General features: G+C 46.9%; 1 protein-coding gene across 3 annotated transcripts in view; it reads right to left on the bottom strand.

The window, feature by feature from the left end:
• The window catches only part of LOC125635193 (dedicator of cytokinesis protein 2-like), a 344,043-nt gene that overhangs the window by 184,522 nt on the left and 143,368 nt on the right, over positions 1–16,153 (bottom strand). For all 3 annotated transcript variants that reach the window (XR_012668261.1, XM_048846557.2, XM_075128207.1), the window contains exons 21-22: positions 6,763–6,863; positions 6,262–6,396 (exon numbers count right to left, since the gene is read on the bottom strand). Coding sequence is in view for 2 of the 3 variants with exons in the window: in XM_048846557.2 (XP_048702514.2) it covers positions 6,262–6,396; positions 6,763–6,863 (236 nt within the window). In the remaining variant the exon portion in view is untranslated. The remainder of the gene's footprint in view (positions 1–6,261; positions 6,397–6,762; positions 6,864–16,153) is intronic.

Genomic DNA, 16,153 nt, shown 5'->3' with positions numbered 1-16,153 from the left:
TTCTTATGTTCTTAGTATCCTGTCTTCTAACAGTGGCTGGTGCCAGATGCTTCAGAGAGAGTGAACAGAACAGGGCAATTTATCATCCAGTCCCAGCTTCTGGCAGTCAGAGATTTAGGGACATCCTGTGCATGGGTTTGCATCTCAGACCCTCTTGGCTAATAGCCATTGATGTACCTGTCCTCCATTAACTTATTTAATTATTTTTTGAAACCAGTTACACTTTTAGCCTTTACAACACCCTCTGGTACAGTTCCACAGACTGACTGTGCATTGTGTGAAAAAATACTTCATTATATTTGTTTTAAACCTGCTGCCTATTAATTTCACTAGGTGACTCCTGGTTTGTGTGTTATGTGAAGGGATAAATAATACGTCCCTAATCACTTTCTCCACAGGGTTTGTGATTTTATAGACCTTTATCATACCCCCCACACCCCCAGTCGTCTCTTTTCTAAGCTGAAAAGTTCCAGTCTTTTTCATCTCTCCCCCTACGGAAGCTGTTCCAGACCCCTCAGCATTTTTGTTGCCCCTCTCTGTACTTTTTCCAGTTCTAATGTATCTTTTTTGAGATGGGGCAACCAGAACTGCACGCAGTGCTCAAGGTGTGGGCATACCGTGGATTTATATATTGGCATTATAATATTTTCTGTCTTACCATCTACCCCTTTTCTAATGGTTCCTACCATTGTTAGCTATTTGTGACTGCTGCTGCATATTGAGCAGATGTTTTCAGAGGACTTATCCTCTGAATACGGCTGTCCAACCAGTTGTACACCCACCTTATAGTAGGTTCGTCTAGGTTATATTTCTCTAATTTGCTTATGAGAAGGTTCATAAGGCTTTTGATACTATCTCACATAAAGTCAAGATGTATCCCGTCTACTGCTTCCCTCATTCACAAGGCTTGTTACCCTGTCAAAGAAGGACATTAGACTGGTTTGACATGATTTGTTCTTGACAAATCCGTGTTGATTGTTACTTAGCACGTTATTATCTTCTAGATGCTTACATATTGATTGTTTGAATATTTGTTCCATTATCTTTCTGGGTACTAAAGTTAAGATGATTTAATTATCAATTAGATAAATTATGAAAGACTGTAACTTAATTACAACCTAATTTCTTCAAATTATAGCCTGTACATAAGATTTCAATTAATTATAGCTATATGAAAAGTAAAGAGTCTGTGTTATTCTGTTGTTAAGATCATTGACACACCAGAAAGACTAACAGATGCTACATTTCTTAAAGAATCATGGTTTAATTAATTTTGACTCAATCTAATTAATGGCTTTATTTGTAAATTCTCTTAAAACTGAAAGAGTATATGCTGTAAGTTTGGGTATACACTGTATTTTTCATGTATAACAAAGACATTGATTCCCTGCTGTAAGAGCAAAATGTAACTCATCCTTAACTATGGAGTCCTGACTAAAGAATGCATCCGATGAAGTGAGCTGTAGCTCACGAAAGCTTATGCTCAAATAAATTTGTTAGTCGCTAAGGTGCCACAAGTCCTCCTTTTCTTTTTGCGAATACAGACTAACACAGCTGCTACTCTGAAACCTATAATACCATGGTGATCATGGAAGGGACCGTGGGAGCATTTGCCAGATCAAATGGTAATGCTCCAAATGCTATCTATATACAAAGCAAGGAATGTTGTGGGATGGTAAAATGGGAATGTGAAAATGAACCTCCTTTAGGAACTTGTTCAGATGTTTCAGGCAGAGCCCTCCTTCCTTGCTCCTTAATTCTCAAAGCTAGGATGGAGATAGAACTGTTCTTGATGGAGAATGCATGGATTATATAGTTCCAAAATGAAGTGGAGGATGAATGGTTTCCTACCTGTCTTGGTGTTTCCTTGGGGTATTCAAGATTGGGGATGGGCAAAACAGAGCCTGTGGTTCTTGCACAGCTCCATAAAGTACTCCTTCTGGACAATGACCAGTAACCTTATTTTGTCCAAAGGTCTATGTAGCCAAGTGTTCCTGACACCAGTCTGGAGGTCTAACTCTGCATGGGTAGGAACCATGTAGATTGTTCTGAGATAACTGTTCTGACTTTGTCTCAGCACCCTGGACTTGCTCTAGTTACGCCTTGCAAAGTGGTATTCTCTCCTCTTCTACTTCAGGGACCATTTCAACTTTCCATTTGACCTTTATTCTTTTCTGTTGTATCTGTCAGGGACCAGGATTCTACCTTGACTTTTCTGAAGATTCTGACTGATCAGTCTCAGTTTTCAGAAAAGTTTCTCACTGTAGCACTGAGAACAAACTGAGAACTGATTTGCCTGGGTATCTGCTCTCAGTGAGCAAAGCTCCATACACCAGTGTGAAACAAATATACATCCCACTATCTTTTCAGAGAGACGGTGCATAAGCTGTGAGATGTTTAGGTTGGGAGGGGTACCAACTGTAGTGCAGCCCACCCTTTTTAGCACTGCTTGACCAAAACACAAGGAGGCCCTTAGGGTGTAAGATGACACCTCATAATTACCCCCCCCCCAGTTCTGATGCTGCCTGAGAGCTTTCATGCCCAGGGGAGGGGGGTTAAGGTGACCCTGCCCAGACTTGGCTGCCTGTGAAGGGCCTGTAGAGTGAGAAGCCCACTCTTTCAGATGAACATCTCTCTCAGTTGGAAACACTGAATCTCCAACCAGGGAATATAGACACATTTAGTAGTGACACCAGGTTGAATCTGAATTGGTGCACACTAAAGAACCTTTTGGTCTTATAAAATGGAGGCTGGGGGGCTAGAATTAAGTAAATTGTGGTCCAAGGGGGCCCTTAGCACCTGCTTGTTCTTCCACATCTGGGCTGCTCTCCATCTTGTCATTCCATAGTCAACTGCTGACAAGAGGAGGAGGTGAGGAAGCATTGCAACGTGCAGCACTAGCTGGGCACAACAGACTGGTTATTAGGGTATGACAATCTGCTGAAGCAGCTGGGGATGACAGGCAGGTATCTTCACAGGTTTTTAGGAGTGGCTAGAATTTCCCAGTCCTCTCTTATATCTTCCCAAGGAGTATGAGGAGGATACACTTACCTTGAGAAGCCCACACCATCTGAGCACAGTTTCACAGCACTGTGTCTCAAAGAGTCTACCTTCTGCTTGTTCTAATATACATTATTATTTTGATCCTCTAACTCTATGCCTCCTCCCCTGACAAGGAAGATGTGTGTGTGCGTGCGTCAGGGGGAGCAGAGGAGTTACAGAAATCTCACAAGTCTCACAAAGCATGCCATGTGAGGTCCCTAATGAAAGCCAGTGTCATGCTAGCCATTAATATCATTGTGAAATGTATGTAAAGCTACTATGTAAGGAGTTACGTATATATACTGAAAATATGTTTTAAAATCTATATCAATGTATTAGTTATCAGCAATCATAAACAAACTTAGGTTTCTCTCAGACAAGAGATGTTTATTCCTTTCTCTCTGTCAGGATGTAAATTAAGCATTGTAAGCTAACACAACAGATGTCCATTTACATACAAAGAGATGTGAAATCAACAGGAAGGGAGCACACAGGAAAACAACAAACCATGGGAGGCTATCCTGTCTATGAGTCAAGTCAATGAACAACAGGGGTATATTTAAAAGGCAAAGAAGACACCCCTTCATCCTGTACCTAGTACATAAATGGACCGTGCATTTGCATTCATGAAAACAGGATCTCAAGTTTGACTGAAAATGCTGCAGAGGACTTTGGGTGAAATCAACTTCTTTAGACAGGAGGTTAACCTGTTAGTGAAGTTTACTCTTCTGAAAGCATATTATGATTTTGTTTTATATGTAACCATTTGTTTCCAATATTCTTACTCGCTATTATTTGAATCTTAAATCTTTGATAATAAATTTATTTGTGTTTTCACTATAAATCTATCTCAGTGCTGTTATGTTAAGTAAAGTACTGACCTTGAGTTGAATCATACAAACTGGTGTGTTCTGTTCCTTTGGGAGCAGTGGACCTGGTAATTCTGTGAGTAGCCAGTATCAGGGGCTGGATATCACAGGGGAAGACTTCAAAGGGACTCGGGGACTGGGTGCACCTATTGTTAATCTGCAAGGCAAAGTCAGGGCTGGCCTACCCCAGAGGAGAGAGCTTGAATAGCTAACTGGCTGATGGCGTTAGGGAGCTGACACCCAGCTGAGCACCAGCAAGACTTCTTCAAGCTGGAGGAAGGGGGGTGACCCACAGCCTTGGCTACCCCAAGAACCATCATGCTGCCATGCTGCGTGCCATTAGGGTGAGCAGGAGAAGCAGGTGCTGGTGGATGTATTTATTTCTCCTTTGAGTAACTGGCCCATGAGCCTACTTCAGAGGAAAAGTGAAACTGGGGTCAGGGATTGCTCCAGAAATATTTCAGATGATTAGGGTTCTCCCTGACTTCTTTGAGGGCAAACTTATTGGCTCCCCTCCTGTTCAGGGACACCTTCAGGGTCTCTCAAGGAAAGGACTGAGGTTTGAGAATGGTCTCCCCAGAAGCTCTAACCCTCTCTATCGTACAGAATCCACATGGGACAAATGGGTCTGCATTTCCCTGGGAACTTCTGAGAGGCCTGTTATAGGATGGCAGCAGGGAGAGGGGACTGGGCCTAAGGCCACTTACCATACTCTGGCATTGTCAATGCTGCATCCAGTGTTCTCCATCTATGGTCTGAGGGGAGGGACAGAGGGAAGGGAAGAGGGCAGCTAAGCAGAGCAGGATGGTGGCTGCTAGTGCCCACGTTAGGGATTTCGGCATAAGGTTAATAGGCAGCAGGTTTAAAACAAACAAAATGAAGTATTCCTTCACACAACACACAGTCAACCTGTGGAACTCTTTGCCAGAGGATGTTGTGAAGGCCAAGACTTTAACAGGATTCAAAAAAGAACTAGATAAATTCATGGAGGATAGGTCCAACAATGGCTATTAGCCAGGATGGGCAGGGATGGTACCCCTAGTCTCTGTTTGCCAGAAGCTGGGAATGGGCGACAGGGGATGGATCACTTGATGATTCCCTGTTCTGTTCATTCCCTCTGGGGCACCTGGCATTGGCCACTGTCGGAAGACAGGATACTGTGGACCTTTGGTCTGACCTAGTATGGCCGTTCTTACGAGGTAACCCTACCTGGACGGGACTGTTAAGGGGACACTGCATTGTCCACACAGAGAAGGCCAAGCTCCCTGTCCAGACATTCAATGAAGGGGGAGAAGTCGGAGACACAGACTTTCCCTTTTGCCTTTGGCATTCTTGGCCTACCTCTCTGCCTGAAGAGACACTGGCTGCCACAACAACTTAGAAGGGGAAAGAAAGCTGAGGGGAAAATGTCCCCAAGCAACTCTAGAACACAGCCGCAAATTAGACAGACAAATTCTTGAGTCAAACTGTTAGTTTGAAATGTGAAATAATTTCCCTCAGAAAGGTTCCGCATGAGGAAAGCTGCCCACCTGTCACTGGGGAGTAGAGCAAACCTGGCAGAATTTCTGGGGATAGAACATTTTCCTGGTGCTAGTGGCAGACAGGTCTGGTTCTTCCCCCAAGCTGCAAGAAGGCTGAAGTACCCCTTGTACCAGATCCATGGATTATTGCACAATGAAGAATTAAACAAATTTCCCACATTGCATCGGATACTTTCAAACAACAAATTAATAGGAGGAAATTGAATTAATCAGCTTAATAAGTAACTGAACGTTAGTCTCCACTCTAACAATGATTAAACTGCTATCAGACACCATCCTTTGCAGACTCTGTATAGGGTGATTACTCACACAACACTGAATTTCAACTGTTTAACCATGACACAGCAACACAACAGTTTAGGGCAGGAGGTCAAAAAATACTGTATCCAACTGAAAATAGAAGGGGACTTCAGGAAAGCAAAATGTAATTACATGGGTTAGAATTTGACTAGAATACCATAGTTAACACTGTGACACCTACAAAAAGAGCCAGAGAATTTTAGTGAGCATGAATGAAAATCATCTCTGCTTTACATCCAAAAGGTGGCACCACAAGAGTGCAGAGCACCCAGCAGAGCACCCAGAGCTAGGTCACTGGTGTCAGTATTAACTCAGCAGTAGAGAAAGCACCCCTCCAGCACACTGCTCCCTGCCATCATTACTCCAGCACCACTTCCTACAACACCTTGAGTTTTTCCTGTGGGTCTCACGTCCAAGGACTGAGCTGGCCCAGACCTGCTGAGCTTGTACTGTGGCCTGGCTGCTGGAGAAGCACTGGAAAGTGAGTGCAAATAATCAGTGACACTTACTGGGCAAAGAGGTGTCTGGAGCGGACAATGAATTTGAAGATATACTCCAAGGCTTTGAAGGTGCGTAAGAGCGAATCACAGGGCTCCCCTCTGCTGGCTGAGTCCACATACTGCGTCAGCACTGAGATCAGCTTCCTGCACGGTGAAGACAGAGATGTGGGAAGCGGGGCCTGAAGGTTAATATGCCTCTTAAATCTAACCCTTCCTACCACAGAGCCTGGTCTGAGGAGAACTCCAGATATACTGGAGAGTTCAGGGCCCATGCAGAGTCACACTCAGGTTTTCAAATTCCAGACCCCTGGCGGGCACAATAGTGAAGAGAAAGGGGAGCTTCCTGCACTGCAGAGTTCTCCCTCCAGGTTCTCCTGACACCTACAGCTCCATGGCATCCCACTGCACCTCGGGTTTCTGATCTGCTGGCTCCACGGCCGGGAGTGGATGGGAGGAGACAGGAATGAGGGCCCTATGTGTGTGGAGGCAGGTTCACGACCTGATACTTACTTGTAGGCCAGTGTGGCGCTGAAGTGCTGCTGGATATAGGCCTCCAGAACAGCATTGAAGTGTTGGAACTTCCTGTCAGCAATGAGCCCCACAATGAAAACCTGTGGAAGAAAATCCAAGCAGGTGTCAGCGGCAGCTTGGCACCAGGTCAAAGAACTCCTTGAGAGTGGGACTGGGGGTATTGGCTTAGCAGGAGAACCAGTCCCTAGGAGGGGGGTTTAATATCACTAGAGACAGTCCCTGACCCCTGGGTACAAAGGGAAGGTGTTCATATCAGAGCCTGACCTAAACCTTTCCTTTCTGTCCAGAATAGTAAAGATCACAGAGATAGCAGCAAACATGAAATGAGGTGCAAGGAGCCAACGTGCCTGTCATGGGATGTCCGCACCACCCTGACATGCAAGGGGTTAACAGAGCACGAGGGAGGCTGCGTAGAAAGCAGCCAGTAGGAGAGGGGCTGTGAGGAACAGACAATCAGGCCCACCTGGTCTATATAAAAGGGAGCTGCAGGGCAGAGCAGGGTCAGTGGCTGCTGGGAGCCTGGGGATTAAGGACTGTGCCCCTGAAGGGCTGAGAATGGACAGGACAGTGGCTGGCTCCTGGGACTGAGCAGCTGAGTTCCCTTAGGTGAGGGCAAAGAAGGTGCTGTGGCCATGGGGAAGGGGCCCAGGGAGACATAGCAGCAGTGAAAGGAATTTGAGGTGCAGCTGGAGGCTGCTAGCTACAGGGTCCCTCGGCTGGGACCCAGAGTAGTGGGTGGAAGCGGATCCCCCTCTACTTGCCACTGGGGAAGTGGCTGGACTGTTCAATAGAGATATCTCACCCAGAAGGGGAAAACGACCCAGATGTTGGGCTGAGTCGAGAAGAGGATGCGGCACTCCTGGGAACTGAAAGAGGAGCTATAGGCGGGAGCAGAGACAGAGTGTTGGTGTGCAGACCATGGGAGTCAGCCTGGAGTTCATTGCCAGGAGGGGGTGCCAGTTGGGTGCTGAGGGCTGCTCCCCATGACAGTACTCCTGAACCTAATCACTGCAAGGCATTTTACTTATGAGGAAAGGCTGAAAGAAATGGGTATGATTAATCTAGAGAAGAGGAGAGAGAGGACTGAGGGGTGACACAAGTCTTCAAATATGTGAAAAAATTGTACAAAGAGGACTATGATTGAATGGTTACTTACCTGTTTGTAACTGCTGTTCTTTGAGATATGGGTGCAGATGTGTATTTCACACAGGTGTGTGGATGCACATTGTGCCAGAGACAGAAATCTTTGGCAGCAGCATCCCTCAGGGTGGTGCGTGCACCCTACAACTCTTCATGTCCACTCTCTAGGTGACATTAGGGTGGTGATACCCTAACCCCCCTATTCCTTTGCACTGGAAGAGCGGCCTAAGACTCCTATGCAGTGGGAACAGAGGGTGGGTTGTGGAATACACATCTACATCCCCATCTCAAAAAACAGGTTGTCATGAATATAGGGGAAAGGGTAGCAACCTTTATGTATGCTTGGCAGCTGTATTGGATTGCCTTACCTGTAAAGGATTAAGCAGTTCAAATAACCTAGTTGGCACCTGACCAGAAGGACCAATGAGGAAACAAGATACTTTCAAATCTGGGCGGGGGGAAGGATTTGTTTTGTTGTTCTGTGGGTTGTTCCCTCTCCGGACGGAGGGAGAAGCCGAGCAGGTACAATATCTCTTGAAACATATACCTGGAATAATCCATATAAAACTACAGAAACTGTGAGTAGGGCAAGGAAATGCGTTAGGTTACCTTTTGTTTTGGCTTGTGAATTTTCCTATGCTACAGAGGTAGTTTCAGTCCTGTTTTTGTAACTGTGAAGCTGAGCACAGAGGGGAACCCTCTGTTTTAAATCTTTTTATTACCCTGTAAAGTTACCTTCCATCCTGATTTTGCAGGTGTGATTCTTTTACTTTATTATAAAGTTCTTCTTTTAAGAACCTTATTGATTTCAGTGTCCTGAAGACAAAGGGTCTGGTCTGTGCTCACATTACTAAAGCAACTGGCTGGTATATTATTCTCAAACCTCCCCAGGAAAGGGGGTGAAGGGGCTTGGGGGGGTATTTTGGGGGACAGGGATTCCAAGTGACTCTTCCCTGAATATTTTGTGTAAATCACTTGGTGGTGGCAGCAATACCAATCTAAGGAATTAGTGCCTTAGAGAAGTTTTAACCTAAGGTGGTAAAATATAAGCTTGGGGGTCTTTCATGTGGGCCCCCACATCTGTACCCCAAAGTTCAGAGTATGTGTGGAGAAACCCTGACACAGGTAAATAACTGGTCTGTCTTCACTGAGTGGATGCAGATGTGTATTCCACTCAGATGACTCATAAGCAGTGTTGTAGATGGTGGGTTCAGTCTATTTCAATAGTGACTTCAGCACTTTCCAAAGTTCGCATCTGACCTGGAAACAGTCATGATGGCATAGTGATGAGTAAAGGTATGTACAGGAGACCAAGTATCCACCCTACAAATGTCCTGAATGGGAACATTGTTCAGAAATGCTATAGATCTTGCTTGCACCTTCACTGAGTGGGCGGAGAGCATCGGAGCAGGAGGAGAGCTAGCTACAGAATATGCAGTAGTAATAAATGAAATGACCCATCTGGAGATTGTTTGAACTGAGACTGCTTGACCCTTCATTTCATCCGCATAACAAACAAAAAGCCTAGAAGACTGTCTAACAAGCTGGGTTCTGTCCAAGTAAAAGCCAATGCTTTCCTCATATCTAAAGACCTACGAATGGCCAGACTGGGTCAGTCCAATGATCCATCTAGCCCAGTATTCTATCTTCTGACCATTTCTGGTGCCAGATGCTATAGAGGGAATGAACAAAACAAGGCAATTATCGAGTGATCCATCTCCTGTTAAGTCCCAGCTTCTAGCAGTCTGAGGGTTAGGGTTGTATCCTACACGATCTTTGCTAATAACTTCATAGAGGATTGGTTCATCAATAGCTATCTAATTTTTTTGAACCCAGTTATGCTTTTGGCCTTCACATAATCTCCTGCAATGTGTTCACAGATGGACTGTGCTGTGGAAAGATACTTCCTTTCGATTGTTTTAAATCTGCTGCCTATTAATTTCAGTGAGTTACCCCTGGTTCTTCTGTTATGTGAAGGTGTAAATAACTCTTTCTTATTCACTTTCTCCACACCAGTCATGATTTTATAGATCTCTCTCATATTCCCCCTTAGTCATAGGCGGCGAGTCCTATGGGCCCATGGTGCCTGGGCACCAGGAATATTCCTGGCCCGGCTCCAGCAATGTTTGGGGCCGGGTCTCCCCCTTGGCCCCGCTTTCCGCCCCTGGGCCCCGCGCGTCCCCCAGGCCATTTAAAACAGCCCGGGGCCCCCACTCACCACTGGCAGCGGAACTGAGCGACTTCCTCCCTACAGCACCTGGGCTGGGTGGGTCTGTGTCCCGGCCCAAGTGCCCCTGCAGCCAATGGGAAGCTGCAGGGGCAGTGCCTGGGGGTAGCAGCATATGGAGACTCCCAGCCTGCCCTGCCTAGGAGCCCCAGGTAAGCGCTGCACCCCCTGTTTGGCACCCAAATTCCCTCCCAGAGCCTGCACCCCCTCCCTCTGGCCCCCAAACTCTCTCCAGAGCCTGCACCCCAGCTCTCTGCACCCCTGCACCCCTCCCCCCTCCAAACTGCCTCCCAGAGTCCAACCTCTCTCGCATCCTGCACCTCAATCCCCTTCCCCAGCCCAGGGCCTGCACCCCAGAGCCCCTCCCCTAACCCAAACTCTCTCCCAGAGCCTTAGGCAGTGGGGCAGAGTTTGGGGGGGTGGGTTCTGGGCACCACCAAAATTTCTACAAACCTGCCACCCCTGCCCCTAGTCATCTCTTTTCTAAGCAGAACAGTCCCAGTCTTTCTAATCTCTCCTCATATGGAAGCTGTTCCATACCCCTCAGCATTTTGGTTGTCCTTTTTTGTTCTTTTTCCAAATCTGATATCTTTTTTGGAGTGGTGTAACCAGAATTGCATGCAGTATTCAAAGTGTGCATCTGCCATACATTTACATTATATTTTCTGTCTTATTATTTATCCCTTTCCTAGTGGTTTCTAACACTCTTTTCGGGTTTTTGACTGCTGCTGCACACTGAGCAGATGTTTTCAGAGAACTATCCACAATGACTCCAAGTGGTAACAGCTAATTAAATGTCTGAAAACATTCAGTCAGTGTGCAGCTACAGTATAAAAATCATGGTACACCCACACCTTGAATACTGTTTGTAGTTCTGGTTGCCCTATCTCAACAATGGTATTGGAATTGGAAGAAGTACAGAGAAGGGCAACAAAAATGCTGAGAGGGATGGAACAGCTTCCGTAGGAGGACAGTAAAAAGACTGGGGCTGCTCAGTTTGGAAGAGGCGACTACGGGGGATATGAGAGAGGTCTATAAAATCATGACTAGTGTGAAGAAAGTGCACGCAACACAAGAACCAGGGGTCACCCAATGAAATTAATAAGCAGCATGTTTAAAAGAAACATAAGGAAATACTTTACACAATGCACAGGCAACCTGTGGAACTTGTTGCCAGGGGATGCTGTGAAAGTCAAAAGTGTACCTGGGTTTAAAAAAGAGCTAAGTAAGTTCATGTACAATACAGCCATCAATGGCTGTTAGCCAAGATGGTCAGTGATGCAATTCCATGGTCTGGGTGTCCCTACACCTCTGACTGCATGACAAGGGATGGGACTGCATGACAAGCTGGGACTGCATGACAAGGGATGGATCACTCAATAATTGCTTCAGAGGGACTGAATAGACCAGGGCATCTGGCACCTGCCACTGTCAGAAAACAGGATGTTGGGCCAGATGGTCTATTGGTTTGCACCCAGTATGGACGTTCTGACAATGTCCCTCTGCATCAGACTCAACGGCCACCACATGGATGGTTCTGGTGTTATGGTGCCGTAAACTCTCGTCTCAGTATCAGGGAGACGGGGTGGATGGCTCGGCGCCACTCTGTGTAACCAGTGAATCTTGGTGCTGCTCAGAACCTCCCTTTGAGGAAGAAGATGAGACTCTTTTGGACATAGAGAAGAAACGGTTACTCACCTTCTCGTAACTGTTCTTCGAGATGTGTTGCTCACATCCATTCCAATTAGGTGTGTACACGCCACATGCACAGTTCGCTGGAAGGTTTTTCCCTTAGCAGCATCTGTTGGGTCGGCTCTGGAGCCCACTGGAGTTGCGCCTTCGTGGTGCCGCATGTAGGGCCCCGCCGCCTCTCCGGTTCCTTCTTGCCGGATACTCCGACAGAGGAGAAGGAGGGTGGGTTTGAAATGGACGTGAGCAACGCATCTCGAAGAACAACAGTTACGAGAAGGTGAGTAACTGTTGCGGTTTAAATGTAAGACAGGACATGGCTTTAAGCAAGCAAGCAGGCTGGTTTGTTGATGGGATTGCTTTTTGTTAGCTTTTTTTAAAATTTTTTTGTGTATTATATATTTTGATTGTAAAAGGCATTAACAAAGGAAATAATATGATTTTGATTAATATGTTTTTATTTATTACAATTTTTGTTTTTAGGCTTTGAGCCGAGTTTAAGGAAGCTTTCCACGGTTCATGTCCTCTGGGCGACTTTCCATGGTCCATGTCCTTGGACGGAGCTGTGTGTGCACTGCTCCTACACAACAGTCAGTGTGCCCTGAATGTTTCCAGGTGCATGAACTCTATATGAACCCTTCAAGTAACTGTTTCTTCTTCTTCGAGTGCTTGCTCATTGATTCAAATTAGGTGACTCCCAAGCCTTATGTAGGAGGTGGGGTCAGAGTTCACGGAATCGCTGACTGAAGCACTGCCCTGCCGCACACTGTATTGTCCCTGGCATGCTGGGTGATGGCATAATGAAAAGTGAAGGTGTGGACAGAGGACCATGTAGCTGCTCTACATATCTCCTGGATCGGTACCTGGGCCAGGAAGCCCGCCGAAGATGCCTGAGCTCTAGTAGAGTGCACAGTCAGAGCAGGGGTGGGGACCTTTGCGAGATCGTAACAAACCCAGATACAGGACATGATCCAAAATGATATCCTTTGCATGGACACTGGGAGGCCTTTCATCCTATCTGCCACCGCAACAAACAGCTGGTTTGACTTGTGGAACTGCTTAGTTCAATATAAAATGCCAGTGCACGCCACACATCCAGGGAGCGGAGACTCTGCTCACAGCTATTTGCATGGGGTTTCGGGAAAAAGATTGGAAGCAATTTGTCTTGGTTGGTGTGGAAATTCAAGACCACCTTCGGGAGGAAGGTCAGGTGAGGTCGCAGTTGCAGTTATCTTTGTAAAATATGGTGTATATGAAGGCTTGGATGTGAGAGCCTTGAGCTCAGACACCCTTCTGGCTGATGCTATTGCAAACCAAAAAGGCCACCGTATAGGAGAGGTAGAGAAGTAAGCATGTCACTAGGGGCTCAAACGGGTGACCCATCAGCCTCAAGAGTATCAAGTTAAGCTCTCAAGTGGGAGTGGGCCGCCGAATATGAAGATATAATATGTCCAACCCCTTGAGGAACCGCCGCACCATTTGGTTATTGAAGGTGGAGTGGCCACGCTCTCTAGTGGAAAAGCTGAGATGGCAGCCCGGTGAACCTTTATCAAGAGTGAGACAAGCACTGTTTCAACTTTAGGAGATAGTCCAAGTTAAAGGGCACCAACAATTGTGTCGGAGGGATATGGCTCTGCGAACACCAAATCACGAATCTTTTCCACTTGGCCAGGTAAGTAGCTCTGGCAGAAGGTTTTCTGCTACCCAGAAGAACCTCCCTAGTGGGGACTGAGCAAGTGAGCTCTAGCGGGTTCAACCATGCAGCTTCCAGGCCGCGAGGTGGAGAGACTCGAGATTGGGGTGCTGAAGCTTTCCGTGATGTTGAGTGAGGTCCAGAACCAGAGGTAGAGTGATAGCTCCATAGCATGGTGTACCAATGCTGACATGGCCAGGCTGGTGCCACCAGGATCACTGAGGTTCTGTTGCTCTGGATTTTGAGGATGACTTGTGAATCAGCGGTATGGAGGAAACGCGTATGTAGCGGGGTGGTTAGCCCACTCCGGCTCAGAAGGGGTTAAAAACCAGCCCTTGCAGAGGGCCAGGGTTGAGAGAAAAGCCTAGGCTGATTGGGGAAACAGCCACAGATGGGGCTATGCCCCAATCAGGTCACAGCTGGCCCTATAAAAGGGCTGTGAGCCAGGAACTCAGGAAGTCTCTCTCTCGCTCTCTTTTGAGAGAGGAAGGACTGGCTGCCTGGGAGATAAGGGTACCTGGAGTGGAGCAGGGCTGGGGAAAGGCCAGAGAAGCTGGGGAGCTCCAGCCTGGAGAAACCCCTGGCTGCAGGCCTTGCTAAAGGCCAGGAAAGGTACTGGGGCTACAGAAGCGTAGGCTGGGAATAACAGAGGCAGCTGGTCCAACCCCCTTGCTGATGAGTGGTTTAGCAACTGCAGTCTGCCCCAGAGAGCAGGGGCTAGAGGGTGACTGGCAGTAGCCACTGAGGCAAGGAGGGGATAGAGGGTTGGGGGTTCCCTGGGGAGGGGAGACCCAGAGTGTGGGAGCACTGCCAGGTGGCAGCACCCCAAGGTAAAGGGGCACTGGGGTCCAGGAGGGATACGGGGGGCCAGTGGCAGGCAAGACACCAGCCTGCAGAGGGCGCTCCAGGCTGGAAGAGCTAATTCCCGAGACAACCAGCAGGAGGAGCTGCACTGGTGAGTCATCGCCTCACTACAGCATAAAACAGGCAATCCTTCCATGGAAACAGAAACGTGTCTGCCATCAAATCCAGGCTGTGGTTCAGGAAGGAGCAGAATTGTAGGCACTTCCTGTTGGCCATTGTGGCAAACATATCGATCTGGGGAACTCCCCTCTGCTAGAAGATATTGCTTATTACATCCGGGCAGATAGACCACTCGTGATAGTCTGCTAGTTCATTCTGAGACCCTGGAAGACAGGATGCTTCCAAAAATATGGAGTGTGCTATGCAGAACTCTCAGCTTGAGGGCTTCCTGACACAGGGGAGAGGAGTGTGTGCCCCCGTTCGCTGATATAAAACATTGCTGTTGTATTGTCTGTCAGGACTGATATGCACATGCCCTCCAGGAGAGGCCAAAAGACCTGACATGCCAGTTGGACAGCCCTGAGCTCTCTCACATTGATGTGAAGCAAGAGTTCCTCCGGAGACCAGAGGCCCTGAGTTCTGTTCTCTCCAAGGTGTACTCCTGTCATAAATATAAAGGGAAGGGTAATCACCTTTCTGTATACAGTGCTATAAAATCCCTCCTGGCCAGAGGCAAAACTCTTTCACCTGTAAAGGGTTAAGAAGCTAAGATAACCTCACTGGCACCTGACCCAAAATGACCAATAAGGGGACAAGATACTTTCAAATCGGGGGGGGGGGGGGGAGGAGGAGGGAGGGAAACAAAGGGTTCTCTCTGTGTGATGCTTTTGCCGGGAACAGATCAGAAATGTAAGCCTTCCAACTCCTGTTAAGTTAGTAAGTAAGCTAGCTAGAAAATGCATTAGATTTTCTTTTGTTTAATGGCTGGTAAAATAAGTTGTGCTGGAGGGAATGTATATTCCTGTTTTTGTGTCTTTTTGTAACTTAAGGTTTTGCCTAGAGGGATTCTCTATGTTTTGAATCTGATTACCCTGTAAGGTATTACATCCTGATTTTACAGAGGTGATTCTTTTACCTTTTCTTGAATTAAAATTCTTCTTTTAAGAACCTGATTGATTTTTCATTGTTCTGAAGATCCAAGGGTTTGGGACTGTGTTCACCTGTATCAACTGGTGAGGATTTTTATCAAGCCTTCCCCAGGAAAGAGGGTGTAGGGCTTGGGGGATATTTTGGAGGAAGATGTCTCCAAGTGGTCTCTTTCCCTGTTCTTTGTTTAAAACGCTTGGTGGTGGCAGCATACTGTTCAAGGACAAGGCAAAGTTTGTACCTTGGGGAAGTTTTTAACCTAAGCTGGTAAGAATAATCTTAGGGGGTCTTTGATGCAGGTCCCCACATCCATACTCTAGAATTCAGAGTGGGGAAGGAACCTTGACAGCTCCCCACCCCATGGTTTGGAGAACACAACCCCTGCGCACACCAAGTGCAGGTCAAGCCACCAGTGAAGAGACTTGAGGACCCCCAGTGAAAGGGTAACCACAACATCTGGGCTGTGCCTGATCGGTCGATACACCAATGCTAGCCAAGCTTGGAAAGGTCTGAGCCTTGCACATTGCACTACATACATGCAAGATGCCATGTGACCTAGGAGTTTAAAGCAACTCCTTACTGTAGTTATAGGGAACCATCTGAGGTCCTATATGATGTCGTGAATGGCCTGGAAATGCGATTGAGATATAGAATCCTAGAATATCAGGGTT

This window comes from Caretta caretta, chromosome 4 (assembly GCF_965140235.1).
Source record: "Caretta caretta isolate rCarCar2 chromosome 4, rCarCar1.hap1, whole genome shotgun sequence".
Classification (NCBI taxonomy): domain Eukaryota; kingdom Metazoa; phylum Chordata; order Testudines; family Cheloniidae; genus Caretta; species Caretta caretta.
This window is presented reverse-complemented; position numbering and strand designations above follow the sequence as displayed.